Source organism: Helianthus annuus, chromosome 15, assembly GCF_002127325.2.
Source record: "Helianthus annuus cultivar XRQ/B chromosome 15, HanXRQr2.0-SUNRISE, whole genome shotgun sequence".
NCBI classification, from domain to species: Eukaryota; Viridiplantae; Streptophyta; class Magnoliopsida; order Asterales; family Asteraceae; genus Helianthus; species Helianthus annuus.
Genome location: NC_035447.2, coordinates 111,046,269 through 111,060,248, shown reverse-complemented (window position 1 = coordinate 111,060,248; position 13,980 = coordinate 111,046,269). Strand labels below are relative to the sequence as shown.

Here is a 13,980-nt window from a genome sequence, read left to right as displayed (position 1 = left end):
AGATGGTCGATCAGGTTAATTTGTTCATCTCGCTAAGTATATGTTGTGTGATTGATCAGGTTAATTCGTCAATCCAAGGTGATTTGTGAGGAAATCATTCTTTCCATAAATCTGTAAACGTGATTCTGCTTCATTCCATCTTCTTCCACTCATGTTTGATCATCCAAGGTATGCTTTAGGGTTTTAAAAGAATCGTTCGTTCATTTGTTCAACTTTTAGGCTTTTAAAAAAACATGATTTTTGTTTCAGATTTGTAACTTTACACTTTTAATTGTTTTTGTCTGCATTTGGAATATCTGGCTCTTTAATCGTTCTTACGATTCACTACAATCATCAGTCATGGTGCTTGAGGTACCTTCTTTAATTTGTTTTTACTGTTTTTTATTTGGTTGTTGTAATTGTTTGTTGTTTGGGTTGGAGAATTCCCAGGCCAATGAGGAGTTGGGCCGAGAGTAAATTGAGCTTGGAACTTTTGAAAGTGGTGGATAGAGCGGGCTACAAGACGCCATCGCCGATTCAAATGGCTGCGATCCCGCTTGGTCTCCAACAGCGAGATGTGATTGGTGTTGCGGAAACGGGGTCAGGTTAAACGGCTGCTTTTGTACTTCCTATGTTGTTTTACATAACTAGACTTCCTCCGATAGCTAGGAAAATGAGGCGGAGGGGCCTTAATCGATTGTTATAGCACCTACTAGAGAACTTGCACAACAGATTGAGGAAGAAACGGTTAAGTTTGCGCATTATTTGGGTATCAAAGTTGTTTCGATTCTTGGTGGGCAGTCGATTGAAGAGCAGGGGTTTAAGATTAGAAAAGGGTGTGAGGTTGTTATTGCGACACCTGGATGTCTGATCGATTGTTTAGAAAGACGTTATGCGGTTTTAAACCAGTGTAACTATGTTGTTCTTCATGAAGCGGATCGTATGATTGATATGGGTTTTGAACCACAAGTTGTGGGTGTTCTTGATGCGATGCCGTCGAGCAACTTTAAACCCGAAAATGAAGATGAGGAGCTTGACGAGAAGAGGATATATAGAACAACTTATATGTTTAGTGCAACTATGCCTCTAGCTGTTGAGAGGCTAGCTAGAAAGTACTTGAGAAACCCTGTTGTGATGACTATCAGAACTGCGGGAAAAGAGACTGATCTCATTACGCAACACGTTATCATGGTTAAAGAATGTGAACAAATGCCTAGGTTACAGAAGCTGTTGGATGATCTGGTAGACAAGACCGCGATTGTGTTCATAAACACTAAAAAGTCTGCTGATTTTGTGTCGAAAACGTTGGAAAAAGCAGGTTACCGGGTGACAACTTTACACGATGACAAGACCGCGATTGTGTTCATAAACAATTAGTATATATATTTATATGGTACTTAATTGTAATATCAAACTCTTTATATATAGAACCTTTGTACCAATATCGTCAAATCAAAAAATTCAAATTATTGAATATGTGCTGTTCTGAACATCTTATATATAGTGGTAATACCAATGGGCCGGGTAATGTGTCAAAACATAAACATGTAACTATTAGCGTGAGTCAAAACAAGTTGGGTCGAGTCAGTCTGCAAATACTTTTATCTTTTCATTTGAAAAAGTATTAGCGTGTTATATATGACCAAAAGGCATGAAAAGATCATGAAGTGTTTAGTTGACAAAAAGTTAATATGTAAAAGAGATGAGCGAGATGTACTATCCGGATGTGCTCAACGGTCTCAAAATATTAGGCTTACCAAATCATAGGTTCACGCTTGAAGTTGGTGTTCCAGTAATTCTATAACGGAACATTGACAAGCGGAATGGTTTGTGCAACGGTACAAGGCTACAAGTAAGAAAGTTGTACAACCGTGTAATAGAAGCGGAGATAATATCTGGTGCAAATATTGGTAGTATCACATATATACCTAGAATTAATTTGATCCCTTCTGATAAGAAGATTCCTTTTGCTTTTCAAATGAGACAATTTCCACTGGCTGTATGTTCTGCAATGACAATCAACAAAAGTTAAGGCCAATCACTTTCTAGAGTTGGTTTGTACTTGAAACAACCCGTCTTCTCTCATGGTCAATTGTATGTTCCTTTATCAATGCTTTATCAATATCATTAGTTGTCGCCCTCTATAACCAAATTAGTTTTATATATATTGTTACCATTACTGTTGTTGGCTTGTAGATCATACGCGGCGTGAAGTAACTCAGAATTTTGTTGAAGACGCTCCATTACAGAAGCACGCATTGGAAGACGACCTCTACATACGAATTACAAGTACTAACCAATGGGGATGCCTAAAGTTTGTTTTTAACGCATACAACCTTCATTTGTTTTTATTAGTTATATATTTAGATTTACATTATGATTATAGTACTACTGCTTTCTTTAATCATAACTAGCACATAAGTTATTTTAATGTTTTTTATAAGTAAAAAGTGTTTTCATTGCCCAGCTTGTTTGCACGACAATCTTGCCACATCTGAAAAAGAATACAAATATACGATTGTGTGCGTGCTTTAATATGTAGTTTTTTTTTCATCTCGGGCAAAGAACTCCACCACTCAATCTTACCGGTGATTACTTTGTAGCAAAGAGTATTTGTCAATTAGCATGTGTACCGAATAAATTACTTTTTGTATGATTTCATTATGTGTTAATCATAAATAGCTTTACTATGATTTATTTCATTGATTATTGATTATATGTGTTCTACTCAATATATGTTAAGGTCAAAATAGGTTCGGGTCTGTCAAAACGGGTTTTGCTCAAAATAGGTTCATGTCAATATGTGTTCTGCTCAATATACGTTAAGGTCAAAACTGGTTAAAAATGCTTTATTTAAGAAAAGAGTAAATTACAAGTTTTGTCCTTTATGTTTACATCAAAATTTCAGGCGCTGTCCTTTAAACCAAAACTTGACAGGCGGTGTCCTTTATGTTTTCAAAATCTTGCACGTTTTGTCCTTTAGGCCAAACCCAGTTAGATTTTTTGGTTAAATCTGGTCACTCAAGGGCATTTTAGTCTTTTTACCCCATTTATTTAATATTATCTAAAAATAAAACAAAAAAATTAAATTATTATTATTATTATTATTATTATTATTATATAGAGTAAATTACTGACCACCATCACCCCCACCCTTTATCACCATCACCACCACCCTCCACCACCGCCACCACCACCACCACCACCACCAGTTTATCTCGTTTATAAACAAAACCCCCAAATTCAACCATTGTTCATAAACAAAACCCCCAAATCACCACCATGACTTAAATCAAAAATCCCAATTCTAATAAATCAACAGACGAATGTCCAGATCTAATCAAACAGCTTGTTACAAGAATATCATCAAACACATAAAAGCCACTGTTATGACCGTGAACCGAAGTTCCCACCACCGTCTCAACCAAATCTCCACCTGCTGTCACCGTCTTCCCACCTCGACCACTGCCATTCTCCATCGTCATCATCATCTCAGTCAACATTATCATCGTCACCACGTCGCCGGAATTTCATCTTCGGTGACTGGTTTTAGAGAGGGAAAGAGAGAGGAAATGATAAAGGGGCTAGGGTTCTATTACCTGAAGGTGTGACTGCCATCCATCCGCTGGATCACCACCATCACTGTCACATCGGATCACCACCATCACCATCGTCGAACTAACCCACCACCACATCTACCCCTTCACCTTCATCCATCATCACGACCATCACCGTCACCGCACCTAACCCACAACCACCCCCACACCTTCACCTACCACCAAATCACCCACCGCCGCCCCTAACCCACCACCATAACCACCCTTCACGGCCGTCATCCATTCAGATTATTTTAGAGAGAAAGAGAAGAGAAGAGAGAGAGGGACCTTCATTGTCCTCGCAACTTCAGATTGTGTTAGAGAGAGAGAGAGATGAATCGTAAGTTTAGAGAGAGAGAGGGACTTTCAGTTTGAGAGAGGAAGATAGATTATATTTATTTTATTTTTCATTTTATTGCAAAGTAGTCCCTAAACCACTAGTTGTTTTATATAACAGTCCCTGAAAAGGTAAAATGACAATAATACCCTCATGTGCAAGGCACATGACCAGATTTAACCAAAAAAATCTAACTGGGTTTGGCCTAAAGGACAAAACGTGCAAGATTTTGAAAACATAAAGGACACCGCCTGCCAAGTTTTGGTTTAAAGGACAGCGCCTGAAATTTGATGTAAACATAAAGGACAAAACTTGTAATTTACTCTTAAGAAAATATATATCAAATAACCAAAGTTATAAAAAAATAATTAAAAAAATGAAATCTATCCGGGTTCTAAAAATTGCTATAAAATCATTTGTACAATAACATCTCAATACCTATAAAAATGAATCAAAACATATTTATCTAAGTGAGAAAAATCATATTTTTATACGTTTATATTGAAAACGTTCTTTCATTACAAAATTCATCTCATTGCCAGTATATATTATATGTTTGTTTTAAGCCACCCGCGAAACTCGCGGGATCTTAGGCTAGTCACGTTTATAAGGGGGACACCATACCACTAAAACAATAGGTCATGTTCTCAATACTAATTTAGATGCCTTCTTCATCGTTAGCACCACTAAAGCTAATAGAGTAAAGGTTCCCCGTTTTAGTGTGGTTCGTCTTTAAACCTTTATGCTCTAAGACTGCTCATTGGTTCTCTACCCTCTCCGGTACTAATAAAATATCGTTAGTCATGATGTATGTGTATAGTGTATACATATCAGGTTAGTATTTTTTTTTATTTAATCCCATTTCTTTTAAATTAAAACATTTAATTAAATCAAATTGGACTTTTTATTAAATTTCTTCCATTTCTCCTATATTATTTAATAACTTTCTTTTGTGAGTAGCATACACTATTCATTTTTTTACAACTTCCTAAAGCTTAGGTACAAATTAAAAGATCATATCATTTTGCATTTGTTAGAATTTGTCATGTGATGCACAACTTCTCTAACCTTATGGGTCCCACCTCCATACCTTTGTTTCTTCAAAAGTTCAAACACGCAGACCAATTAGATATGTATAATCTAATTTTTGTATTTATTTAAAAACAAATATCTTTGTTTTTAATCGTTCTTACCCCTAAATTTTGTGATAATGTCAAAATAACTCTTTAACTTTGTAAATGTCACTTTGACTCCCCCAAAATTTTAAAGTTTCGAGTTTACCCTAAAACTATTTTCTTATATTTTCTTATTTTTTTTTGTATTTGTCGGTATAAGTTCGAGTTTGTCTATGCTTTAACGTAAATTTTGTTTGAAAACGATTTGAGTTGATTATATAATGTTTTATTTTTATGTATGTTTTGGGCTGAACTACATTTTGACGTAAATTTTGTTAAAAACAAATTATGTCAAATATAATACATTTTCATTCAACGGTATAAATTCGGATTACTCTACGTTCAATGTAAATTTTGTTCGAAGATAAGTCGGGTTAATTGCATTCTATAATTTATCACATCGCGTACGCCGCCGCCGCAACGTTCGACGGCTAAAAAACCTAGTTTCTTTTAAATTAAAACATTTAATTAAATCAAATTAGACTTTTTATTAAATTTCTTTTTAGTTAGATTTTAATTTCAAAGTTTTATTACATGCTCATCATTATCATTTGAATTTGTTTATTAGTTTCAACTCTTATTTAATTAATAATCAAAATTCTACATCTATTTAATTAATGTGGTCATCTTATTGGAGAGGTACAAATCTAATGCATTCTACTTATCTTGTTCATCTAGGTTTGCCTCTCCTCCTTATCCCTTCTATAGTGAGGGCTTCCACGGTTCCTACCAATGTTTTAAAAACCGGTTTTTAAATCATACCGGGATGGCCTTAAAAATGGTTCAACCGGTAGAACCGAGTTGTACCGGGTGGTTCAACAGGATGAACTAGTTAACTCTATAATTTCATAGAGATACATACGTACATGGATTATATTAACATAACTTATCAGTTTTAGTTTTTTTCACTAACATAATACATTATAATATAACTATTATCATGTCCTCTTTTCTTTTTAAGTTTCAAAATACAATCTTTCACATAACATTGCTTTACCCATATAGACATACATACATATGTATATGGAGAGAGAAAGATACATAGAATTGCTTAAAGTCTTTCACTTTTTGACCCACTTGTGGATCTATTTACTCTCATATTATTTTACTGAAATAAGTAAAACTACCGATGAAGATGGAACTAGAAGCATGATGAAGATGGAGTGATGAACCGATAAAGATGGGGCTCAATCTTGTGGATGATGTGATGAACAATAAGTGATGATGAGTTTAAATGATGATCGATGGTATATGTATCTGATGAAACTCTAGAATACTAAAAACCCAAACCAAAATGACTATGGGCCGGTACCGGTATGACGGTTCAAACCGGTATACCGGATTTTACCGCCGGTACGAATCTTATACCGTTTCACTTATTTACCGGGGTGTTTCGTACCGGATTTGCATCCGGTACCGGTAATACCGGTATAACCGGCCGGTATTTACCGGTTTTTAAAACACTGGTTCCTACTAGAGACATCATTTGTCTTTTATTCACACGTAAAAGCCATCTCGATCTCTATTCCATTCTCTTATATGTGATACATGTCATCCATAATTTCTTACGAAAAACGTCATTTCTTATTGGATTCATTCTTGTATGTCCATATATCCACCTTAGTATCCTCATATCTGGCATTTCTAGCCTTTGCACTTGTGTCTTCTTGATGCCCTAACAACTTGTTTCAGACAACATAGTATGTCAAACGAACACCTTATCTAATTTCCCATTTAATCATGCCGGGAACCTCTTGTCATCGCCACACAATACTTGTGTGGTTGCTTTCCACTTGGACCAACCTGCGAGGAGGTAGTGGACTACATCAGTGTATGTTCTTGCCACTTTGGACAAACGATCATAAATACTTGAACTTGGTTGTAACGGAACAACCTAAAATATTGATTTGGATGCTCTCTATATTGTTTGCACCACGAAAGCTATAGTAAGGTTCCCAGTTTTTGTGCGTTTATCTTTAAACCTTTGTGCTACAAGACTGCTCGTTGGTTCTCTGGCCTCTCCGGTACTGATACAATATTTTTAGTCATGTATGTGTGTGTATAGGTATGCATATCGGGTTACTGATTTTTAATATTTAAATCTTTATAATTTAATCTCATTTCTTTTATTAAGTAAAAAAATTGGACTTTTTATAAAATTTCTTTTTTAGTTGGATTTTAGTTTCAAAGTTATTATTACTTCTCATTGTTGTTATTATTATTATTTGAATTTGTTTATTAGTTTAATTATTAGTTCTAACTCTTTTTTAATTAAGTAATTAATATTCTACATCTATTTATATAAACTTGATTTAAAACCAGAATCGAGATTTAATCACATAATCACAAAAGTTGTTTATCACACTATAACATCCTTAAATACAATTTCTAAACTTCTCATTCATATGAAACTTTTTGTTTCATTTCACTTCATGATTTTTTAAATCTTGATTATTACAACAGTAAAAACAATTGTCATTATAGTAACTATTAGCTATCCAAACTAATCACAGCCCTTTAGGATTATGGTTTATGGGCAACGTGTAGAAACAAAACCAATGCAAGATGAATATGAAACATTGCGTATACAAAGATTTTGCTTTTGATCTTGTCATGTAACCTTTCAAGATGTCGTTCTTCTTCTTCTTGGTCGCAGGTAATTACCTTTCAAAATCTCGTCATATTTACAAATAAACATATGTTCATAAATTAATTTTAGGAGCAGACTCAAGTCTCCTCACTAATAAATCCAACGCTTCCTTCATCCAAGTATATTGACAAACTTCTTTGGCCTTTGACACGCTCATCCAAACTCGTTGACGAATGTCTTTCTCGGGCCATACATCAAGTTCCTCCTTAACAAGTAACGGAAACATGCACCCCTCATAGTATGCATCATTGCCTTTGCTTTTGAAGCACCATTTGCCCAGCACCCCCTACAAAAGTTGAAGAAAACATGTTAATCCATTGTTAGAATAATAAAAAAGCAACATTTGCACATTTTGATTGTGACTCTTCTTAATTAATAAACGAGCTTGAGCTCCTTTAGGTCAAACAAGCTGAGCCCAAGCTCCGTCTCGCCCGGGCTCAGCTTGTTTATGCCCCTAACACTCCAGCTTTTCTAAAATGAGGAACTAACCTCCACTGTTCCAAGCACTCCGGCTTCCTCCATCGACTCTCTTAGCGCGGCCTCTTTGATAGATTCATCAGATTCCCATCCACCCTGTTGACGTTAAAAAACATACATCAGTTTATCATAACTTTTTAAGACGAGTGGATACAAATACAATGGTGGAACAGTCCAGACCACTGTATTTTCTATTGATAAGTGTATCAAACATAGATGTGTAAACGGATCATGTTCACAGGTTAACGTGTAAAAACGTAAAATATATGTATATATTATATATACCTTAGGGAATAACATTCCTTTGCCTTTCCTTTGTGCACTAATGACAAGAACTTCTAATGCATCCTCTGACTCCCTGTCAGACCCACCTTTAATTCTGTAGGGTATACATCTGCATCAAATTCAAAAACCCTCAATATCAATAAACAAACTTCACTCAAATTTACACACTTCTCAGTTCTCATCATTCTGCTTCCAAAAATTTCAGCAAAAAATGTATTTCAAACGCATTGATATTCGAAAACGTATCAAAGGTTATACAATCCTAATCACCAGTTTTCTTCAAATAAAAAACGTATAGAATTTTTTACATAAAGAGAGACTGACCCAACGAGTTGGCGTTGGTTCTGATTGTAACGCTGCAATTGGCGGCCGCTGCGAGCAATCATGGACACCATATTGTTTTGATAAATGAAGGAAGAAGAAGCAAAGATAGTGATGTGATGTGAGTGATGATTTGAGGAAGATGGAGATTGATGAAGTGCTAATATAGGGGGTCACTGAGTGAGAGGGTGTTGAAAAAAAAAAAGCGCGGATGCGCACGGGGGAATTGCGCGGATGTGTTTCAACTTCCAAGTCCACGCTGCATTTTCAACTATATCTACTCCTACTTGTTGATAAACATAAAATGGTCAATTGTTTTTAAGTCAACCCACATATCCTAACATGATTTCATCATGTATTCAACGTCAATTAAAAAATAAAAAGATATATAAAATTCTGAGTTGACCTTGTAGGCAACTCATGGGATCTCCCGCACGTTCGACGGATATTTGATCGGTATCAGTTCAATTCATTACAGTACATTACAGTCTGGTACGGTACAGTAGCATTACTCAGTATAACTTACGATAAAAAAAATGCTTAATTGATTTCAAATACAACTTTTTCAACAAGATTTATATCAAAATGTCAACAAAAGAAATCAAGCAAAACGACATATTTGTTTTTTTGAAGTTAACAAATGGAAATCGTTGGATAAAAATCAAATTAATAGAAAATTAAATAGGTTAAAATCGTATATTACATATGTCTTAGGTTCCTGTAAGAAAGACATTTTTCGCGAGAAGTGTGAGAAGACATAGGAATTGACATGTAGGCATTATATTTTGGACTTAGGCATGATGTTTTGGCAAGAAAAACACAAAACATAACAACTTAAGATACAATGCAATGAATTTTAGGCTTAAAACTTAAAACCCATGCTAAGAATGTCAAGTAGTGTGTTTTAAGTGTTAAGTAGCGTGTTTAAAATTTCATGCCTATAATACGTTGCATATTGTGTTTTAAATTGTTATGTTTGGTGTTTTTCTTGTCAAAACAACCCAAAATATCATCACTAAGTCCAAAACATAACGTCTAAATGTCAGTTCCTATGTCATCTCACATTTCTTACAAAAAAGACCATTTTTACATTTACAGGAACCTCACCCGCATATAGTATAAAGGATGAAACTAAAAATTGAAAATAAAAAGAAAAACAATATACACATGAAATCTATACATATATATAGACAAAGTTTGCGAAACACAATTGTTCACCGGTTGTGTTTTATATATACAGTAAAATTTCTAACGAATTCGGATGTGGTAAGAGTATCTTTAATGGATTAACTATCACACGTTGCATCACGTCTGTTACTACATCAGAATCATACAGATATTTCAAACACGCTCATTTTTTCTCCAATGCTATGTACACTTTCAAATATGGAACACCACCTATTTTAAAATAAATTAATAACACAATCACCCATTTCTATGTGATTGGAAATCTGGATGCCCTCACAAATGTCCATCTCCGAATGGTTACCCCAATGGTGATGTTTGAAAGCGAACGCCACCTAGGTGTCATGTCGTCGCTTGTGTTTTACCCGTTGGAGATCCTCTTATACTGATGAATACACTAGCAATTATATAAGAACACACTTATGAGTTCAAAAAACTCAATCCCCACCATCCATCTAGAAATCCAATGGTTGAGATTGGATGTTACATAAAGTAACTTTTTAGAAACATGTTAGAGACTGACAAAAGTACGTGTAACAACTTTTTGCTTTTTCACTTTTCTGTCTGACACACTGACATGTAACAGGCTTGTCTGTTACACTAAGTTTTTTATATAAAAACATGTAAGATGTTTTTTACATGCACTACACATTGAAAACTCGTAAATTTTAAGTTTGAAAAAGTTACACTTCCTAAGACCTACAAATTTTTTGTTGAAGAAAAAGTGTAACTTTACATCTACGTAAACGAAGAAAGAAGTATAACATATTAACTTTCCCTCTCCTGACAAAAGGTGTTAAATGTCATAATTCTGAAAAAAAAAAGTTATAACTTACATGGTCTATCCATTGAGTTACTATTTTGGTAAGAATCACCAAAATATTTAGTAGGTGTATTTTCTCATCATTACATGAGTGTTGGAAACAATTTTATAACATAAAAATTAAACCCACTTTCTTGCTAATCTATGATCTCTTGAGTGTATCCATCTTATATTTGGTGGAGGAAAAAGCCCTCACTCACCATATCTTCTTAACTTTTTTTTTTTTTTTGAAACGTAAACTTCATTAGAAAATCACCAATCCGAAACCCAGAAGGCAAAACAACACAACGGAAACTACATAATTACAAATTTACACTAATTTTCCTAAGTCAAATTCTTGAACTTCGTTCTATTCCTAACCCATAGAAACCCAAAAAACTTCACCTCGCTAATAACCTTCTCTATTTTGAATCTTTTATTCATGAATCTCGCTTCATTCCTTGCCTTCCATAGGCTCCAACAAGCAATGATAATCAAACCTTGAAAAATAGTTTTCTCCGGATCCTTTAAACCACAAAACGAGTGCACCTCCATCGAATCTTGGAACGAGAACGCAAAGATCTGCGGAACCCGACACCAATTACTGATCGAGTTCCAGACTACATTAGCAGCAAGGCATTCCGTGAAAAGGTGACCCACAACATCCTCTCCCTCGTTACAAAACCCGCAACTCAAATCTTGGATGTTGATGTTTCTTCTTCGAAGAGCCTCTACCGTGGGGATTCTGCCTAATCCCGCCCGCCAAGCAAAAATATTGCACTTAGTCGGAACCCACTTGCACCATTTAAACCTCGAGATGTAGATGTTGTTCGATCCACGGCCTTTCACTAAAGATTTTTTAACGGCTCCGACGCTATATTCCTCCGACCCTTCCCCGAGCCAAACCCACTTATCCTTGCTATCGGAGACCGAAAACGAATCCAACAGAGAAATAAGTTGGATCAAATCCTCCGATTTTGGCCCAGGATCCAGCGGTCTTTTCCACTGCCATTCGAACCTTTCCTGTCCGATTCCGCTGGAAACACGGTCACTAATTTTACATCTTCTATTGGCTTCAATCTGGAACAATCTAGGATATATGTCTTTCAACGATTCACACGTGACCCAAGGGTCTAAACAAAAGGCTATACTATCTCCCTTACCCGGAATCCCTTTGAAGAAACTTCTCAGCGGGGTCTCCTCCACCTTGGATCTGGCTATCAACTTAACGATTTTGTTCCAAGGGCCTCCCATATTTTTTTCGCCAGCAAGAAGTCCCAATTCCGAGCCCCGCTATGGATAGCAGTGATAATCTTTCTCCATAAATTATTTTCGTCTGTCTTATACCGCCAACGCAATTTTGAAAGGAGAGCCAAATTACTATCTTTAAGCTTACAGAGACCAAGCCCGCCACAATCGTTAGGAACCGAAACACTATCCCAAGCCACCCAATGGAATTTATGCTCTTCCTTAGAATCCCCCCATAGAAACCTTTTTATCATTCTTTCCAGATCATTTATCACTTTGCAAGGAGCTTTGTACAGAGAGAAATAGTAGGTTGGAAGGCTTTCAAGAACGGATTTTACGAGAACTAACCTGCCTCCAATGGATAGAGAATCCACCTTCCATTTCGAGAGTCTCGCTTCTAAAATGTCGTACACCGGTTTCCAATTATTTATATTACTCATATTAGCTCCAACCGTTAATCCCAAGTACCGGAATGGGAGTTTATCCCCTCTACACCCGACACTAGAAGCTTTTTCCTCAACCTCCCTTCCTTCCACCCCCAAGCCATATAAATTAGACTTAGACAGGTTAATTTTTAATCCCTAGCACATGTGGAAGATCTGGAGAATCCTCCTATGACTTATAGAATCTCTATTCAAAATTGAAAGAGAATCTATAAAGCGTTAATAAATTAAAATATGACTTAGAATCTCTATTTAAAATTGAAAGAGAATCTATAAAGCATTATTATATTATATTCGCCCACTGACCCACGTACTCTCTTCATAACTTGAAGTTAACATCTTAACCGTGTTGAGCCGACCCAAGTTTAACCCATTTTGGCCTCACTAACGTAAATTTCTGAATGTACCACTACTTATAAAATGAAAAGTTATTGGTCCTGACTTGAAAAATGACACAAAAATAATCACGTTCTTAGTTAATAAACAAATCATGTTCGGGTTAATGTCTTTATTGAAACATACAGTGTTTTTTAATTAAATGTGTCCTGTTCATGTTGAGATCTATCAAACTATTTTTAATTTGACATTGGTAACCCTAATACGACATCTACAATAACTCATATCCTCACCCCCTCCCCCAACAATGAGGGCTTCCATGGTTCCTACAAGAGACACCATTTGTCTCTTATTTACACGCCCAAGCCATCTCAATCTTTATTCCATCATCTTATATGTGATACATGTAATTCCTAATTTCTTACGAAAATACTTCATTTATTATTCGATTCATTCTTGTATGTCTACACATCCATCTTAGTATCCTCATATATGCCAAATCTAGCTTTCGCGCCAGGGTCTTCTTGATGCCCTAACAATTGGTTCCGGACAACAAAAGCTGTCAAACTAACACCCTATAAAATTTCTCATTTAATCATACCGGGAACCACTTGTCAGTTGCCACACAATACTTGTGTGGTTGCTCTCCACTTGCACCAACCTATTTGGAGGTAATGGACTACATCAATGTCTGTAACACCCTGTGTTTTCAAATGTCAAAGTCAAAGTCCAAGTCAAGTTTGACTTCTTTGACTGTAATTAGTCTATTTTATGTTTTATAATTTGTATTATGTGGAGTAAGTGTTGTTAATTGTCACACCCCGATTTCCACGTGTCTCACCGGTGGGCCCGGTGGGGGATTTCCGTGACGATGTTGGCAGCAATATAGTCAAACCACACAATTATATAATGCACAGCGGAAGCTTAAGATAAATATATAAACTTCAACCTCTGGTTGTAATATCAAATGTATTACAGAAGTTGAATATATCCACAGCGGATCAAAAAGTAATAAATATTGTTCATTCAGATGCAGCATCGAGTTTGCGAGACTATGTACGATGCTTAGGACGCCTATACCAGCCCATTACGTATAGTACCTGCATTTAATCTTTTTGGGGAAAATACGTCAGTTTACACTGGTAA

At 35.7% G+C, this 13,980-nt stretch overlaps 2 protein-coding genes and 1 pseudogene across 2 annotated transcripts; 1 reads left to right on the top strand and 2 right to left on the bottom strand.

The window, feature by feature from the left end:
- Positions 1-427: 427 nt before the first annotated feature.
- On the top strand, positions 428-1,356 carry LOC110914051 (annotated as a pseudogene).
- A 6,182-nt stretch (positions 1,357-7,538) lies between these two features.
- LOC110912199 (nudix hydrolase 18, mitochondrial) lies at positions 7,539-8,966 on the bottom strand. Its single transcript, XM_022156874.2, has 4 exons — positions 8,824-8,966; positions 8,500-8,608; positions 8,227-8,310; positions 7,539-8,023 (listed from the first exon to the last, which is right to left on the bottom strand). The coding sequence occupies exons 1-4, from the start codon at positions 8,892-8,894 to the stop codon at positions 7,790-7,792; spliced, it is 498 nt and encodes a 165-aa protein (XP_022012566.1). The 5' UTR covers positions 8,895-8,966; the 3' UTR covers positions 7,539-7,789.
- A 2,186-nt stretch (positions 8,967-11,152) lies between these two features.
- Positions 11,153-12,061, bottom strand: LOC110914052. The gene has a single exon (XM_022158867.1). It carries the CDS (start codon positions 12,059-12,061, stop codon positions 11,153-11,155), a length of 909 nt encoding a protein of 302 aa, XP_022014559.1.
- Positions 12,062-13,980: the final 1,919 nt, after the last annotated feature.